The 13,874-nt window shown below is 43.0% G+C and overlaps 1 protein-coding gene and 3 long non-coding RNA genes across 5 annotated transcripts in view; 2 read left to right on the forward strand and 2 right to left on the reverse strand.

The window, feature by feature from the left end:
- Window positions 1-13,874, reverse strand: part of slc9a1a (solute carrier family 9 member A1a) — a 39,370-nt gene that overhangs the window by 16,885 nt on the left and 8,611 nt on the right. For both annotated transcript variants that reach the window (XM_014985008.2, XM_014985017.2), the window contains exons 3-4: window positions 2,445-2,923; window positions 1,537-1,787 (exon numbers count right to left, since the gene is read on the reverse strand). In XM_014985008.2, the coding sequence (XP_014840494.2) occupies window positions 1,537-1,787; window positions 2,445-2,923 (730 nt within the window). The remainder of the gene's footprint in view (window positions 1-1,536; window positions 1,788-2,444; window positions 2,924-13,874) is intronic.
- Window positions 6,577-7,129, forward strand: LOC148154976 (uncharacterized). Its single transcript, XR_015765660.1, has 2 exons — window positions 6,577-6,807; window positions 6,886-7,129. It is a non-coding gene; the product is annotated as an uncharacterized LOC148154976 (long non-coding RNA).
- On the reverse strand, window positions 6,876-11,550 carry LOC148154977 (uncharacterized). The gene is made up of 2 exons (XR_015765662.1): window positions 7,678-11,550; window positions 6,876-7,528 (listed from the first exon to the last, which is right to left on the reverse strand). It is a non-coding gene; the product is annotated as an uncharacterized LOC148154977 (long non-coding RNA).
- Window positions 11,560-12,011, forward strand: LOC148154978 (uncharacterized). The gene is made up of 2 exons (XR_015765661.1): window positions 11,560-11,689; window positions 11,768-12,011. It is a non-coding gene; the product is annotated as an uncharacterized LOC148154978 (long non-coding RNA).

A 13,874-nucleotide genomic window follows, 5' to 3' on the forward strand; every position in this document is an offset into this window, starting at 1 on the left:
CACAAGACAGATTACTTTGACAAAGATGTACTCATCCTCATTTGGTAGCCACTTCTGCTTCTGCCCACATTCATGCAACGCAATGACTTAAACATCAAAAATCTGAAGGCCAAAAGCAACGGCTGCATAAATATGCCACAAGCTGCTGCAGCTGTTCAAGATTTACTGCCATTCCTTCCTACTGGGAATATTGATTTGACTTTCAAAGTTTTAGAGAAATGAAAAAAGGAAGTTGATTTATTTCTCTTTTTAAAAAAAGAGAAAAACAATATCATTGCAGTTAGCATAAGACTGCTCTGAACAGAAAAAAGAAAAAAAGAATTTGTTGTCCTTGAAGCTAGAAATATATTATTCTTTTTGAGTGAAAGGATGATGTATCTCAACTTCTGTCACCATCTTAAAAAAGATAAATCACTGCGTACTGCAGGAGGTGATTAAATGCCACCTCGGAAAATGTGGATGTGTTCATAAAACCAGCCATGATCTATGCAGAAGTAGATAAACGGAAAAAAAAAAAATTTAAATATTGGGTAAAAATACTTTGCCTTTATAAGAAGGCAAAGTATGACTGAAATACTACTGCAGATGAAAGGCTGCCCATAGATCAGGACATTTCATCACTGTGCTAAGAATTATTAGAAAACCCGAGACCCATCTTTGTGTCTTGTTAGTTTGCCATTTTTAAATTAGTGGTGCACCATAGTCTTAAATTTAAATGATAAACAATTTAAAAACTTTTAATTTATCTATGCTGAAACCATTAAATCAAATTTAACTGCATTGATATTCTCTTAGTTCGTTTTATGATTTGAGTGGATTCTAAATGTGATCAATATTACATTATGTTTTTAGATCCATTAACTGATGACTTAATTTGGATTTAACAGAAGTGCAAATAATTGATATTTATTTTAACTGTATTTTTTTTAAATTTGTTATTTTTCAGGTTCTATACTTGTAGGTCTAAGTATTGTCAGAAATGTCTTCCAGTACATTTCCTGTCAACTTAACATCTTTTAATACAAAACCACGGTGGACCACCTCACTGACCTGACCACCAGGCTTAGCAAGTTTTCTGGGGAAAACCCCGATAATGTGACCATGGATCTTATTTTCATTTCATTTCTTTAGAAGACTAACAAACTAGATTTATGCTCCCAGGTAGCTCAACAAGTTACACAGATAAAAAAATAATTCAGTAATAGAAATTAAATTTAACGTATCTGGGTAAAAACCAATAATTCTTCACTGAACAGATCAAGTAGTAGGTTCTCTTTAAAGCTCTTTTAAGAGAAATGTATAAAAATACTGATAACTAAGATTACCAAGAAATGCATAATTAAATAAAAAAAAACTTTTCTGACACACACACGCACACACACACACACACACACACACACACACAGGAAACATGGGAGAGGTTCAAAGCAGTACCGATGTAGGTGCATTTTACGAAGTTGCATTAACCCTGCGGGAGAGTTAAAAAAACAAAGAGAGAAAGATTGTACTTTGGCACGTCCCTCATCCACAACTTACGACATGATGCCTGAAAGGTGGAACACCTCTGCCGACAGGTAGGCCATGTAGCTGTAGAGGAACACAAAGAGAGGCTCGATGACCCGAGTGTGGGAGGTGAAACGAGACGTGAAGGCAGCCAGGATCCCATAGAAGGCTCCAACCAGGACGCCACCCAACGCAACAATGAGGAATGAGACGAGTCCCAGGAGGGCGTCCACAGCCGACACCGAACCAGATTCCATAAACTCCTCAAAAAGATGGTAGAGTACCTAGAAGGGCAAAGGACAATGGCGTTGGGAGTAAATAGAGGAAAAGGATAAAAACAACAAAAAAAAACAGCTGAGAAAACAAATCAGCCACATAATAAGTCTCATGTAGTTATAGTTTGTATCGAGTTCATAAAAATACACTTTAGTATCCTATAAAAGCTATCCACAAGCTACTAGCTTAGCATTTCACAATGTAAAAGCTCTTGCAGCAACAGACAAGATATAATACTCTTTCTCTACGCGAGACTGTGCTGCCAAATCAGAGATGAATTGGATACCTGGAGACAATAGTGATGATGGAATGAAAGTAATGTACAGGAGGGATAAAACTGGATGCCATTGAGCACAAGTCACAGGAAAGGTATTTATTGTACAAGTTGGTGTTAAAAATACCCGTCTGTGTTGTAAATGTGTGCTTTTAATAGCTATAATTCAAGTATGTTACGTTACTGAGGATATGAATTGATTTTGTTCTAGTGTTTTCAGTTGTCAAAAGTTAGACAAACCATTGTCAGTGAATAAACTGTTATCCCAATTGTCAAGATTAATTGTGCAGGGTTTTCTGCTTTCACCCTTAACTGAAAATTTTAATGCTTTGTATGTTCATTTGTTGATGTGCATCTAACCAATCTCTTTACTCTAACTATGACCACTTACCACAGTTACAGCATCGTTCAGCAGCGATTCGCCGAACACCAAGATGTGCAACAGCTCGTTTATGTGAATCTCTTCAAAGACAGCGAGCACAGCAACAGGATCCACAGCAGAGATGATGGAGCCAAACAGCAGACAAGGCAGAATCCCAATGTTGCTTAGATCGATTTCACTGTACTTGTCTTGTGCGATCTGACAAACCGCATAGATGAGACCTCCGACAAAAAAGGCGTTCCATAAAGTTCCCACAACAGCAAACATCAGGATTGTGCCAATGTTTTCCACAAATGGTCGGATAGGCAAGAAGTACCCAGCATCCAGGATGATGGGGGGCAGGAGGCAGAGGAAAAAAATTCGGTCGCTTAGGACTGGTGGGACCTCATCTCGAGCTAGTTTGAGGATTCCTCCGACTAGCAGGCCGACAGATATTAGCAGGCAGCTCTCTGGCACGACATTTGATAGACGAGGAATCAGATGGAAACCTGACGTAGAAAGGAAAAGAGCAAATAATTATTTCAAATCTGTTTGTGGTCATTTCTGACATATTGTGGAGTCAGGAGAAAATAGGGAAGACTCAGGCTAGAAAGACCACAGCAAATAAATATTGTAATAAAAATTTAAATGCTTACAACGCTTGTAAGAGCTGGACAAGAACTGGTCATTTCACATAACCTTAATTAGCGTCTCTTAATAGTTGACAAAAACCCAAATGTTTATCTTCAAAATGACCTGGAAGCCTTTCATTTATTTCTGTTACTTTGTTTAAATAAATCTTACAACAAAAATAAGCTGTAAAATAAAATATGGAATAATACATACATTTTGGCTTCATTAGATTTAGCTGCAGACTGTAAAACGTATATTAGAAAATGCTAATGTTCTGCGATGAAAATGTTTCATGGACATGCAACGAGAAGGGCAACATGCCAGAGCTTGCTCTCTGTTTAGTTTCACCGTTTACCTGACAGAACAAATTCTCTGCATGTAAAGTTGTAAACAGTGAAATATAAAGTGCTGAAAAGATCACGATGACTTATGCAATCTTGAAGGTCGAAAGGATGTCAACTAAAAACTAACAGACCACAAGAGAGAATCATAAAACTGACAGACATGTCCAGCTGCATTTGAAATATATTAGCTGAGCACTCATTAGAAAAAAATCAGAGAGAAATAAAAAGAAAAACAATCCTAAAATCTGTTTGCCTTTTTTAATTACGACATAATACACTTTTGCAAGTTCCTGCTAATTGAAATCTCTTTTTTTTGCCTCCGGCAGAGAGGGCTTGCTTCACAGCACAGGCATGTTTGAAGTCTCCAGGCAGCTCAAGCCACCACAAGCAGAAAATCTGATCTACTAAGTGAGAAAAAGTTTTTCCCATTGGAAGTTTATCCTTTACATTTTAACAATGGTGATCCAGACAGAGTTGGTTTCACATGAAGCCCCACACACCAAAAGTGTGTGTTAGTCTGGTCTCTCTGACCAGCAACATATAAAAAGGTGACAAGTGAGGTCCAGCGAGTCGGCCGGCTATATTTACTGTACACAGCTGCCACACAGGTATGTGTCAAGCTGAATGCTTGACACAAAACAAATGTCACTGTAACAAATGTCTCCACGGAAAGATGAACAAGCTCACAAGTGACGACACTTTCATCAGAGACAAACTGATTGCACAACAAAATACCACATGTATTTAGCATTTAGAAAAAAAAAAAGGAACCTGAATTACAACCAGGAATTAAAAAGTTATGAAAAATAGGCTTTGATTAAACTCGCCTTCACAAGGTATGTCTGCACAAAACTCACTAGTTTCTTATTTTGTTTACAGCAAAAACATTAGTTCACATTATCCAATACTCACAAAAGCTCTTTCGCTTTATGTCTTTTTATGCATAATGTCAGCACTTGAAAGATATTTGGTCTGGAAATATATCTGCTGAATTACATTAATAACTGAAAAAAGATGTGTAGGAGAATCTCCCAATCAATAAACTACTAAATTTATTACAAAATGTTTTGGTCACAGAAATTTGTGAGGTATACAGCAGGCATGTTTACATGGACATAAGTAATTGGAATAAACGGCATATCAGAATAAAAATGTGTCATGTAAACGCCCCCAGTTGGAATATTCTGATTGGACTCAGCTCAAACGGAGTGAAATTGTAATCCGAATGAGAGGGTAAATGCCAGTCAATAATCCGAATGGCATGCATGCTAACACTTTTTCTGATTGTGTTATTCTGATTAGTGGCAAACTGACATTGGCTGCACATATTTGTGAAGGGAAAGGCAGCAGTTGGAGGCGGCACAGAACTTTGTTTATTTCTTCCCGTCCTCTCAACCTATAAACCAGGAAGCCCAATAGCATGCGCTGCTTAGTCTGTAGTTTAATTAGGCAGTGGAGTTACAACTCTGCCGTATGTGACGGCTTCCATTCTGAATAAATTCTAGTTAATATAAATGCACTTCATGATCGGATTAATTAATATTAGGCCCATTTAAACAATATATTTGGATTATTTGATACAAATACATTTTGATCTGATCAAATAATTTTGCACATGTAAACATAGATACAGTTTTACAGCCCGAAGCATTGATATAAAAAATACCTACCTTGTAATTAATAATGCCAAAGAAAGTAGATATACAGATTTATATAGCGCTTCTATAGGGAAGGCACATTGTTTAAATATCCAATTCAATTATATTTTCTCCCTTACTTCTTAAAATAAATTAAATCAATACAAAACAACAGGCAGCATATTCAGTTTAGTACTATAGGACAGGATGCCCAAGTCTAGTTCTCAACATCTACCGTCCTGCAACTTTTAGATGCACCCCTGCACCAACACAGGGAATCAAATAGTTGATTTTCCCGAGCTCTGCAAAGGCCTGGTAACGAAAAGAAATTGTGTGAAATATTGCACCTCAGCAGTACTACAACGACAACTAGAATTTTGTTAGACTGCTATAATCTGACTGTGTGTTTCAGTGATTCTGTCTTGTGTACCTCTGCTGTGCACCTGCTCATGCAGTACTCAGACCTTCAAACTGCTTCAGATTGACAACAGACACCCTCTGACTCAAGTGAACCTAAACAGGATTAAGTGGGTGGAGAAAATGAATGGATGGATTGGTGGATGGATGTGTCTTGACAGGATGTCAGAAATCTCCAACAGAAATTCCTCAGATATACAAGACATCTGTGGAAGTATTAAATGCTTGGACAGTTTGATGACAGCACTGCTGGAGAAGTAGGCATTATATTTTTTATGGTCTAATATGCTTCATTTCTCTTAAGATGTCTACAACAAAGCACTTTTCTGCATCTTAAATCTTCGTTTTAAAAAAAATACACCTCAAGAAACTATAGAAAGTCTATAAACAGGAAGGGTGACATTGCTATCCTGTAGTATCTGTCAGTCTACATACGTTTAGTGAGCTAGATTTAATTTCTATGTTTTTTATTCTGAGACTATCTTTGTAGAGAGAAGCATTAAACTGATCACTGAGGACTAAAAGACAAATTAGCACCTTCATGGTCACTACATGTCGGCTACCATAGAGTCTGCTATGTAATTAGTAAGTCATGCCCAACTGTGACAGAGGCATTGGTGTGAGAGATGCTGTATATTAGTTCAGTTTGGGGACATGGGATCACACAGTAAAAAGCCCAGAAAGCTCTAATTAGCTCTCAGACAAACAGAAACAATGACGACAATCATGCCTCAGAAATCTTGCGAATGTGTTTTGCTTTATGAAACCATCTGACAATTTCAGTTTGTTCCCAATTTCTAAGTACATTTAAAAGCATATATGCTGCCCCTTTAAGCAAAAAAAAAAAAAAAAAAAAAAAAAGCAATAAGGCATACCAGAATCAAAAGAAAAACAGTCTGCTAGGGGAAAAAAAAGCTTAACATCTGAAAGTCAGACCTCAAGGAGACATTTTTCAGTGCTCTTTCCGAGCAGACACAGAGCAAGTATGTACAAGACTTAAAAGGCCCAAATAGAAAAAGAGAGCAAATATTTTTGTTAGGGTTCTACTTTAATTCTAAGAGAGCCACAACTTTTCAATATTTATTAAGCAATGGCCTCAATTATTTCCTCAATAATTTGCAGCCAGTATGATCTGCATGGAAACTCTTTTAAATACACAACTATGCACACACTTTAAGTAGTGCCCGAAGGGAGCAATTCAGGCCCTCAGTTTAACAAATTCAAAACACTCTGACACTGTCACAGCTGCGGCTGAGCTGTGACCACTCACACCTGAACATCATCTCCCTGATCTCCAGCTGCTGCCATATAAGGATGGATCTTCCCCCTGCACGGCGTCAGATTGTTGTTAAACCCTCAGCGGTAACACCTTCAGGCCTGCTGTAAAGACTTGAGCTAAATTGCCCAGTACTAACCTGTCTGTCTCTTCCTTTTGCCCAGTTGCCTCTCCTGTCCCCGATCCTGACCCTCTCCACTGGATTTGGACCTCCTGGCTTTGACCCCCGTCTGTCTGACTCTGAGATCTGGTACCTGTTTTGACCTGGATTTGGACCCGCCGGCGCTGACCCCTGTCTGTCTGACCCTGAGATCTGGAACCGCCCGACCCCGACTTGGATTCCCTGGTTTTGACCCCGGCCTGTCTGACTAAGAACTGGTGTACTCCTTAATAAACAACCGATTTGTATTCTCTGTTCAGTCCCTGCGTCCATCGGTGCCTACTCGTGTCAGAACAATCTGACCATACAACATGGACCCGACTGAACAGGACCCCGCTGCAGCCTTGAGGGACGTCTTAAGCCGACAAGGAGTGGTGTTAGGGCAAAGCGTTCATCGGCTCACTGGACTAGAAGCGGCCAGCCAAACTCTCCATCAGGAAATCGCCCAGTTGTCCGCACAGGTAGACAAACTAACCTCAATGCTTTCCCCCAGTCAAGGACCGTCAGACGCCTCAACGGCTGCTGCTGCTCCTCCACCCGTCTCACCGGCCGAACCTCCGGCTCTCCCCGCTCCGGTAAATTCTCGAGGTCCGTATGTTCCTGATCCTCCTCCATTCTCAGGTGAACTGTCTAAATGCCGGGGTTTCCTGTTACAATGTCGGATGGTATTTAATCAGCAACCTAGGGCTTTTGCCTCCGATTTATCCAAGATATATTATGTCATGGGATTGCTGAGGGACCAGGCTTTAGCCTGGGCGCTGGCGTTTGACACAACTACACCGTTAACCTCCCTTACCTTTAAACGGTTCTCTGAAGAATTAAGCACTGTGTTTGATCACCCGGATCATGTTGGGGATGCCTCCAAACGCCTGCTGAAACTTCGCCAAGGCTCCCGTAGTGCAGCCGAGTTCTCAGTGGAGTTTCGCACACTGGCTGCTGACACAAAATGGAACGACGAAGCGCTCAAAGGAGTGTATTATCACGCCTTAAATGAAACCTTAAAGGACGGCCTGTCCGTCAGTGATGATGCCAAGGACTTGAACTCACTAATCACAATGTCTATCCGTCTTGACAACAGGCTTCGTGAGCGACGCCGGGAGCGGCCCGGCCAGCCTGCCTCAGCGCTTCCTCGGCTGTTTCCGCCTGCTGTGGAGCGCAGCAGCGCCACCCCTGTTTTTCCGCCGGTCCAGTCACAGGCTCCAGCGCCCCCTGATGACGAACCCATGCAAATAGGTAGAACACACCTGACTGCCACAGAAAGACAGAGGCGTCTCCAAACTGGTGACTGCCTCTATTGCGGTAAGCCTGGGCACAGAATCTCCAACTGCCCTGTTCGGCCAAAAGACAAAGCTCATTAGAGGTGGGGACTCTAGTGAGCAGCACGGGAAGTCCCCAACTCTCTACTAGTCGCCTACTAATTGATGTTAAGCTTTGTCACCAGTCTACTTCCCACTCATTAACTGCCTTGATTGATTCTGGGGCTGAGGATAACTTTATTGATGAAGGCTTGATTAAAGAACTGAACATTCCCAGTGAACCCCTCAGCTCACCGTTATCTGCTAATGGTCTTAATGGTGCTCTCTTGTTTTCAGTCACATGTCAGACACCCCCTCTGCTGATCACATCAGGTAACCACAGGGAGGTTCTCCAATTTAAGGTTATCCCATCCTCCAGTTTTTCCATGGTGTTGGGTCATCCATGGTTGAGACTTCATAATCCCCATATTGATTGGGTCACAGGAAGGATAGTTAGCTGGAGTCTGTCCTGTTCTAATAACTGTCTTCGTGCTGCCCAGCCTAACTGCGGGAGTCTTTGTGACAGCCCGGACCCCCCTGATCTGTCATTGGTTCCTCCTGAGTACCACAACCTAGCTGCCGTTTTCAGTAAGTCCCGAGCCCTCTCACTCCCCCCTCATCGACCGTACGACTGTGCGATAGAGCTCCTGCCTGATGCTCCGCTGCCTAACAGTCGCTTGTTCAGCCTGTCCAAGCAGGAACATGAGGCCATGGAGGCCTACATCAATGACTCTGTAGCAGCTGGTATCATCCGCCGCTCGTCATCCCCACTAAGTGCCAGTTTCTTCTTTGTAGGAAAAAAGGATGGTACATTACGCCCATGCATTGACTATCGGGGGTTAAATGAAATCACCATCAGGAATAAATACCCATTACCCCTGATGTCCACAGCTTTTGAACTGCTGCAAGGGGCAACCATTTTCTCCAAATTGGATTTACGAAATGCCTATCATCTAGTCAGGATAAGGGAGGGAGATGAATGGAAGACGGCTTTTAAGACCTCTATCGGCCACTTCGAATACTTGGTGATGCCTTTTGGCCTAACCAATGCCCCTGCTGTTTTCCAGGCCTTCGTTAATGACGTTCTGAGGGATTTCTTAAATCATTTTGTATTCGTTTATTTGGATGACATACTTATTTTCTCACGGACCAAGGAGGAGCATGTCAGCCATGTTCGTCAGGTTCTCCAGAGGCTGCTGGAGAACAAACTGTTTGTTAAAGCTGAAAAGTGCCGTTTTCATCTTTCCACAGTTGACTTCCTGGGGTTTGTCATTGAGAATGGACAGATCAGAGCTGATCCTGCCAAGACTAAGGCAGTGGTGGAGTGGCCAGAACCCAGTACCCGTAAGCAACTTCAGCGTTTCCTGGGTTTTGCAAACTTTTATCGTAAGTTCATTAAGAACTACAGCATTGTTGCCCAGCCATTAACTCGCCTCACTTCCATTAAGCAGCCCTTCTCATGGCCACCAGAAGCAGCAGTGGCCTTTAAGGAGCTCAAACAACTGTTTTCCTCCCCACCAGTTCTCATTCACCCTGATCCTGAGAAACAGTTTGTTGTAGAAGTGGATGCGTCAGCCACTGGGGTAGGGGCAGTTCTGTCCCAGCATTCGGGCCCTGCACACAAGCTACTGCCTTGTGCCTTCTTTTCCAGGAGACTCAGCCCTCCGGAACTAAACTACTGTGTGGGGGACCGGGAGCTGCTAGCAGTTAAGCTGGCTCTGGAGGAGTGGCGTCATTGGCTGGAGGGGTCCACTCAACCATTTATAGTCTGGACTGATCACAAAAACCTATCCTACATTCAGTCTGCAAAGAGGTTAACTCCACGCCATGCTAGGTGGTCATTGTTTTTCTCAAGATTCAACTTTGTCTTAACTTACAGACCTGGCTCCAAGAACTGCAAACCCGACGCACTCTCTTGTCAGTTTGAACCGGAGACTCTGAAAAAGGAACCAGAGAGTGTCTTACCGGCTTCATGTGTGGTGGCTACGCTCTCCTGGGAGATCGAACAGTTGGTGAGGCAAGCTCAACCCAAACAACCTACCCCTGTGGACTGTCCTCCCAACCGTTTGTTTGTCCCAGAAAGTGTTCGTCCTAAGGTTCTTCAGTGGATCCATGCTTCCAAGTTTGCCTGCCATCCTGGGGTCCATCGAACTCTCACCTTATTGCAGAGTCATTTCTGGTGGTCATCCATGGCTCAAGACACCCGTCAGTATGTTTCCGCCTGCACCATCTGTAATCGGGGAAAGTCCAGCAATAAACAACCCGCTGGTTACTTGTGCCCTCTGCCTGTACCAGGACGACCCTGGTCACACATCTCGATGGATTTTGTTACAGGGCTTCCCCCATCTGAAGGTAACTCTGTTATTTTAACCATTGTCGACCGGTTCTCTAAGTCTGCCCATTTTGTAGCACTACCCAAGTTGCCTACTGCCATGGAAACCGCTAATCTCCTGGTGCACCATGTGGTGCGTTTACATGGCATCCCCTTGGACATTGTCACAGACCGGGGGCCCCAATTCACATCCAGGGTCTGGCATGCCTTTTGTCAAGCGTTGGGTGCCACTGTGAGTCTTTCGTCGGGCTTCCACCCACAAACTAACGGCCAGACTGAGAGGGTCAACCAGGAGTTGGAGGCAGCCCTGCGCTGTGTAGTGATTAACAATCCTGCCTCTTGGTCTCAGTTTCTACCTTGGGTAGAATACTCTCACAACTCCCTGACCAGCACTGCCACAGGTATGTCCCCTTTTGAGGTGTCCTTGGGCTATCAGCCGCCTTTGTTTCCCTCTCAGGAAAAGGAGCTCTCTGTACCATCGGTGCAGCATCACCTTCGTCGATGTCATCGGTTGTGGCGACGGACTCGTGCAGCCCTCTCCCGGACGGCCGACCGCAATCGTCTACTGGCTGATCGTCACAGAACCCCAGCTCCCAGTTACCAACCTGGTCAAGAGGTTTGGTTGTCCACAAGGAACATTCCTCTAAAAACAGACTGTAAGAAACTCTCTCCTCGTTTTATTGGCCCATTCACAATTACTAAGATTATCAATCCAGTGACTGTTCGCCTTGACCTTCCTCAAAATATGAAGATCCACCCCTCATTTCACGTGTCCCAGATTAAACCTGTTGTCTCTAGTCGCCTTTGTCCACCCGACCCCCCTCCACCTCCCCCTAGGATTGTTGACGGGGGCCCTGTTTACGCTGTTCGCCGTCTCCTGGATGTGCGCCGCCGGGGGCGGGGACTGCAGTACCTGGTGGACTGGGAAGGGTATGGCCCTGAAGAGCGGAGCTGGGTGGCGCGTTCTGCCATCCTGGATCCTCAGCTCATCCGTGACTTCAATTGTCGGCGAGGGGACCGTCGGCTGTCCTGAGGGGCGCCTTAAGGGGGGGGACCTGTCACAGCTGCGGCTGAGCTGTGACCACTCACACCTGAACATCATCTCCCTGATCTCCAGCTGCTGCCATATAAGGATGGATCTTCCCCCTGCACGGCGTCAGATTGTTGTTAAACCCTCAGCGGTAACACCTTCAGGCCTGCTGTAAAGACTTGAGCTAAATTGCCCAGTACTAACCTGTCTGTCTCTTCCTTTTGCCCAGTTGCCTCTCCTGTCCCCGATCCTGACCCTCTCCACTGGATTTGGACCTCCTGGCTTTGACCCCCGTCTGTCTGACTCTGAGATCTGGTACCTGTTTTGACCTGGATTTGGACCCGCCGGCGCTGACCCCTGTCTGTCTGACCCTGAGATCTGGAACCGCCCGACCCCGACTTGGATTCCCTGGTTTTGACCCCGGCCTGTCTGACTAAGAACTGGTGTACTCCTTAATAAACAACCGATTTGTATTCTCTGTTCAGTCCCTGCGTCCATCGGTGCCTACTCGTGTCAGACACACCTGACTTATCATATCACTTTAACGTGTAGAGTGAAAACTGGTCAAGCCACACCAATCAAAAAAGTCAACGGAATCACAGATTCCAAGTCAAGAATATGCATTTCAATGGAGTCGAGCTCAGTTGACAAAGAGACACATATCAGAATCTCGATGGTGGCGTGGGAAACAACACAGTGGTATTATTAGAGTAGACACAGCCCTATGACCCCTTGTGTAAAGCCAGTGAGTGTCTTTGAACCCAAATCCATAAATAGCCCACAATGGACTGGTATGGAATATGGCAATAAAACAAGAGCTACATTGTGACTGGTAAACCCACCATGTGAATATCAGTATCTCTGCAGAGGCAGGAATAGAGGTCACATATGCATAGGAATATTACCGTACCTTGACTCCTGTGGAAAGAAATATCAGAAACATATTGCTAAAATATCCCACTGAATTCTGCTAGAAAAAAGAAACTGTTAAAATGCTAAAGTACACAGTCCTCAAGGAAAGCAATAGTCACGGCTAGCTGGTATAATGTATTGCTGCTCATGCCTCAAGGAGAGTCGTGTTCAATACTGGATCAAAGAGGGAAACTCTAAATTATTGTATATTTCAAGAGTGACTAAAAGGGACAAGGCTGTGCGTACAGTTCAATCAGGAAGAGTCAAAAAAGACATTTCAGGATGATTACTGAGCCTTCTACGTGTAAGGACTCTCAAGACATCCTGCAAGGCTTGTTGAATATGTGGAAACATCCAACCCTGGCTAAGTGATGACATTTCATACTGTTTTAAAAATTCCTTCTGAAGGACTTAAATTATGACTCTCATGGCTCTTTCAGTTTAGAGAAGATTAGATAGTGAACAGGCGAGAATAACAGTAATACTAGCAATGTCAGTGTGGTTAAGAGGTATGTGCAATTTCTTGTGAACGTATTTTCGTCCCCTAAACTTTTCACAAGGTACAACCCCAAGCTTTAAATTGGTTTTTGGGTATGTGACAAACCAACATAAAGTATTGCATAATACTAAAGTAAAATGAAAGAGACAAGCAGGTTTTAAAATGTGTGACAAGTATAAATCTAAAGAGTGTGGTGCACAGTTTTATTAAGCACCCTCACTTGGAAATTAATCACCCTCACTGGTACCTCACTTGGAAAACTGCCCACTGCAAACAGATGTTTTCTAAAGTAACCAAAATACTAAAGAGAGTAATTGTAATTTAATCTCAGGACAAATACAGCTATTCTTTATATTAATCAAAGCGGAAGTCAATGGTACGGTAATGGAGGGGTAGAAACAATGCACAACTCAGGAGGAAAAATCTGTCAACAGGCAAACTTACCGCTGTGAACCCCACAAGTTAATGGAAAAGTGGCAGAAAAAAAGCTACTGTTGAGCTGAATGGATGGATGGAGCTGAATTAAAGATTGAGCTTTGGTCAAAGGTTCACCTTCAAGCAGAACACATACAGCCAGAGCTGCAATGGTAGGGTTTAAAATAATAACACATGCAAATGCACAATGCATTTTTCAGATGTTTTCATAAAACAAGTATGCAGTAATTTGTGTTGGAATGTCATATAAAACAAAAGAACATAAAATTTGTAGTATATGACCAAATGAGGAAAAAGTTCAAGTCATTTTGTAAAGGCATGTTCTTAAACATTGTAAAATTACATTTTTTCTTTTTTTTATTTTGCATTGACAAATACCAACTTCAGGTCATTTGTGATGGCTGCTTAACAGCAACACTACTGTCTGTGTCCTGTGCTTTATTCCTTCATGAGAGCCTTTATGGAGCCAGATAATATAAAACCAGCTAAG

The sequence above is a fragment of the Poecilia mexicana genome, unplaced genomic scaffold, assembly GCF_051168715.1.
Source record: "Poecilia mexicana isolate PSO_F unplaced genomic scaffold, ASM5116871v1 scaffold_16, whole genome shotgun sequence".
Taxonomy (NCBI): domain Eukaryota; kingdom Metazoa; phylum Chordata; class Actinopteri; order Cyprinodontiformes; family Poeciliidae; genus Poecilia; species Poecilia mexicana.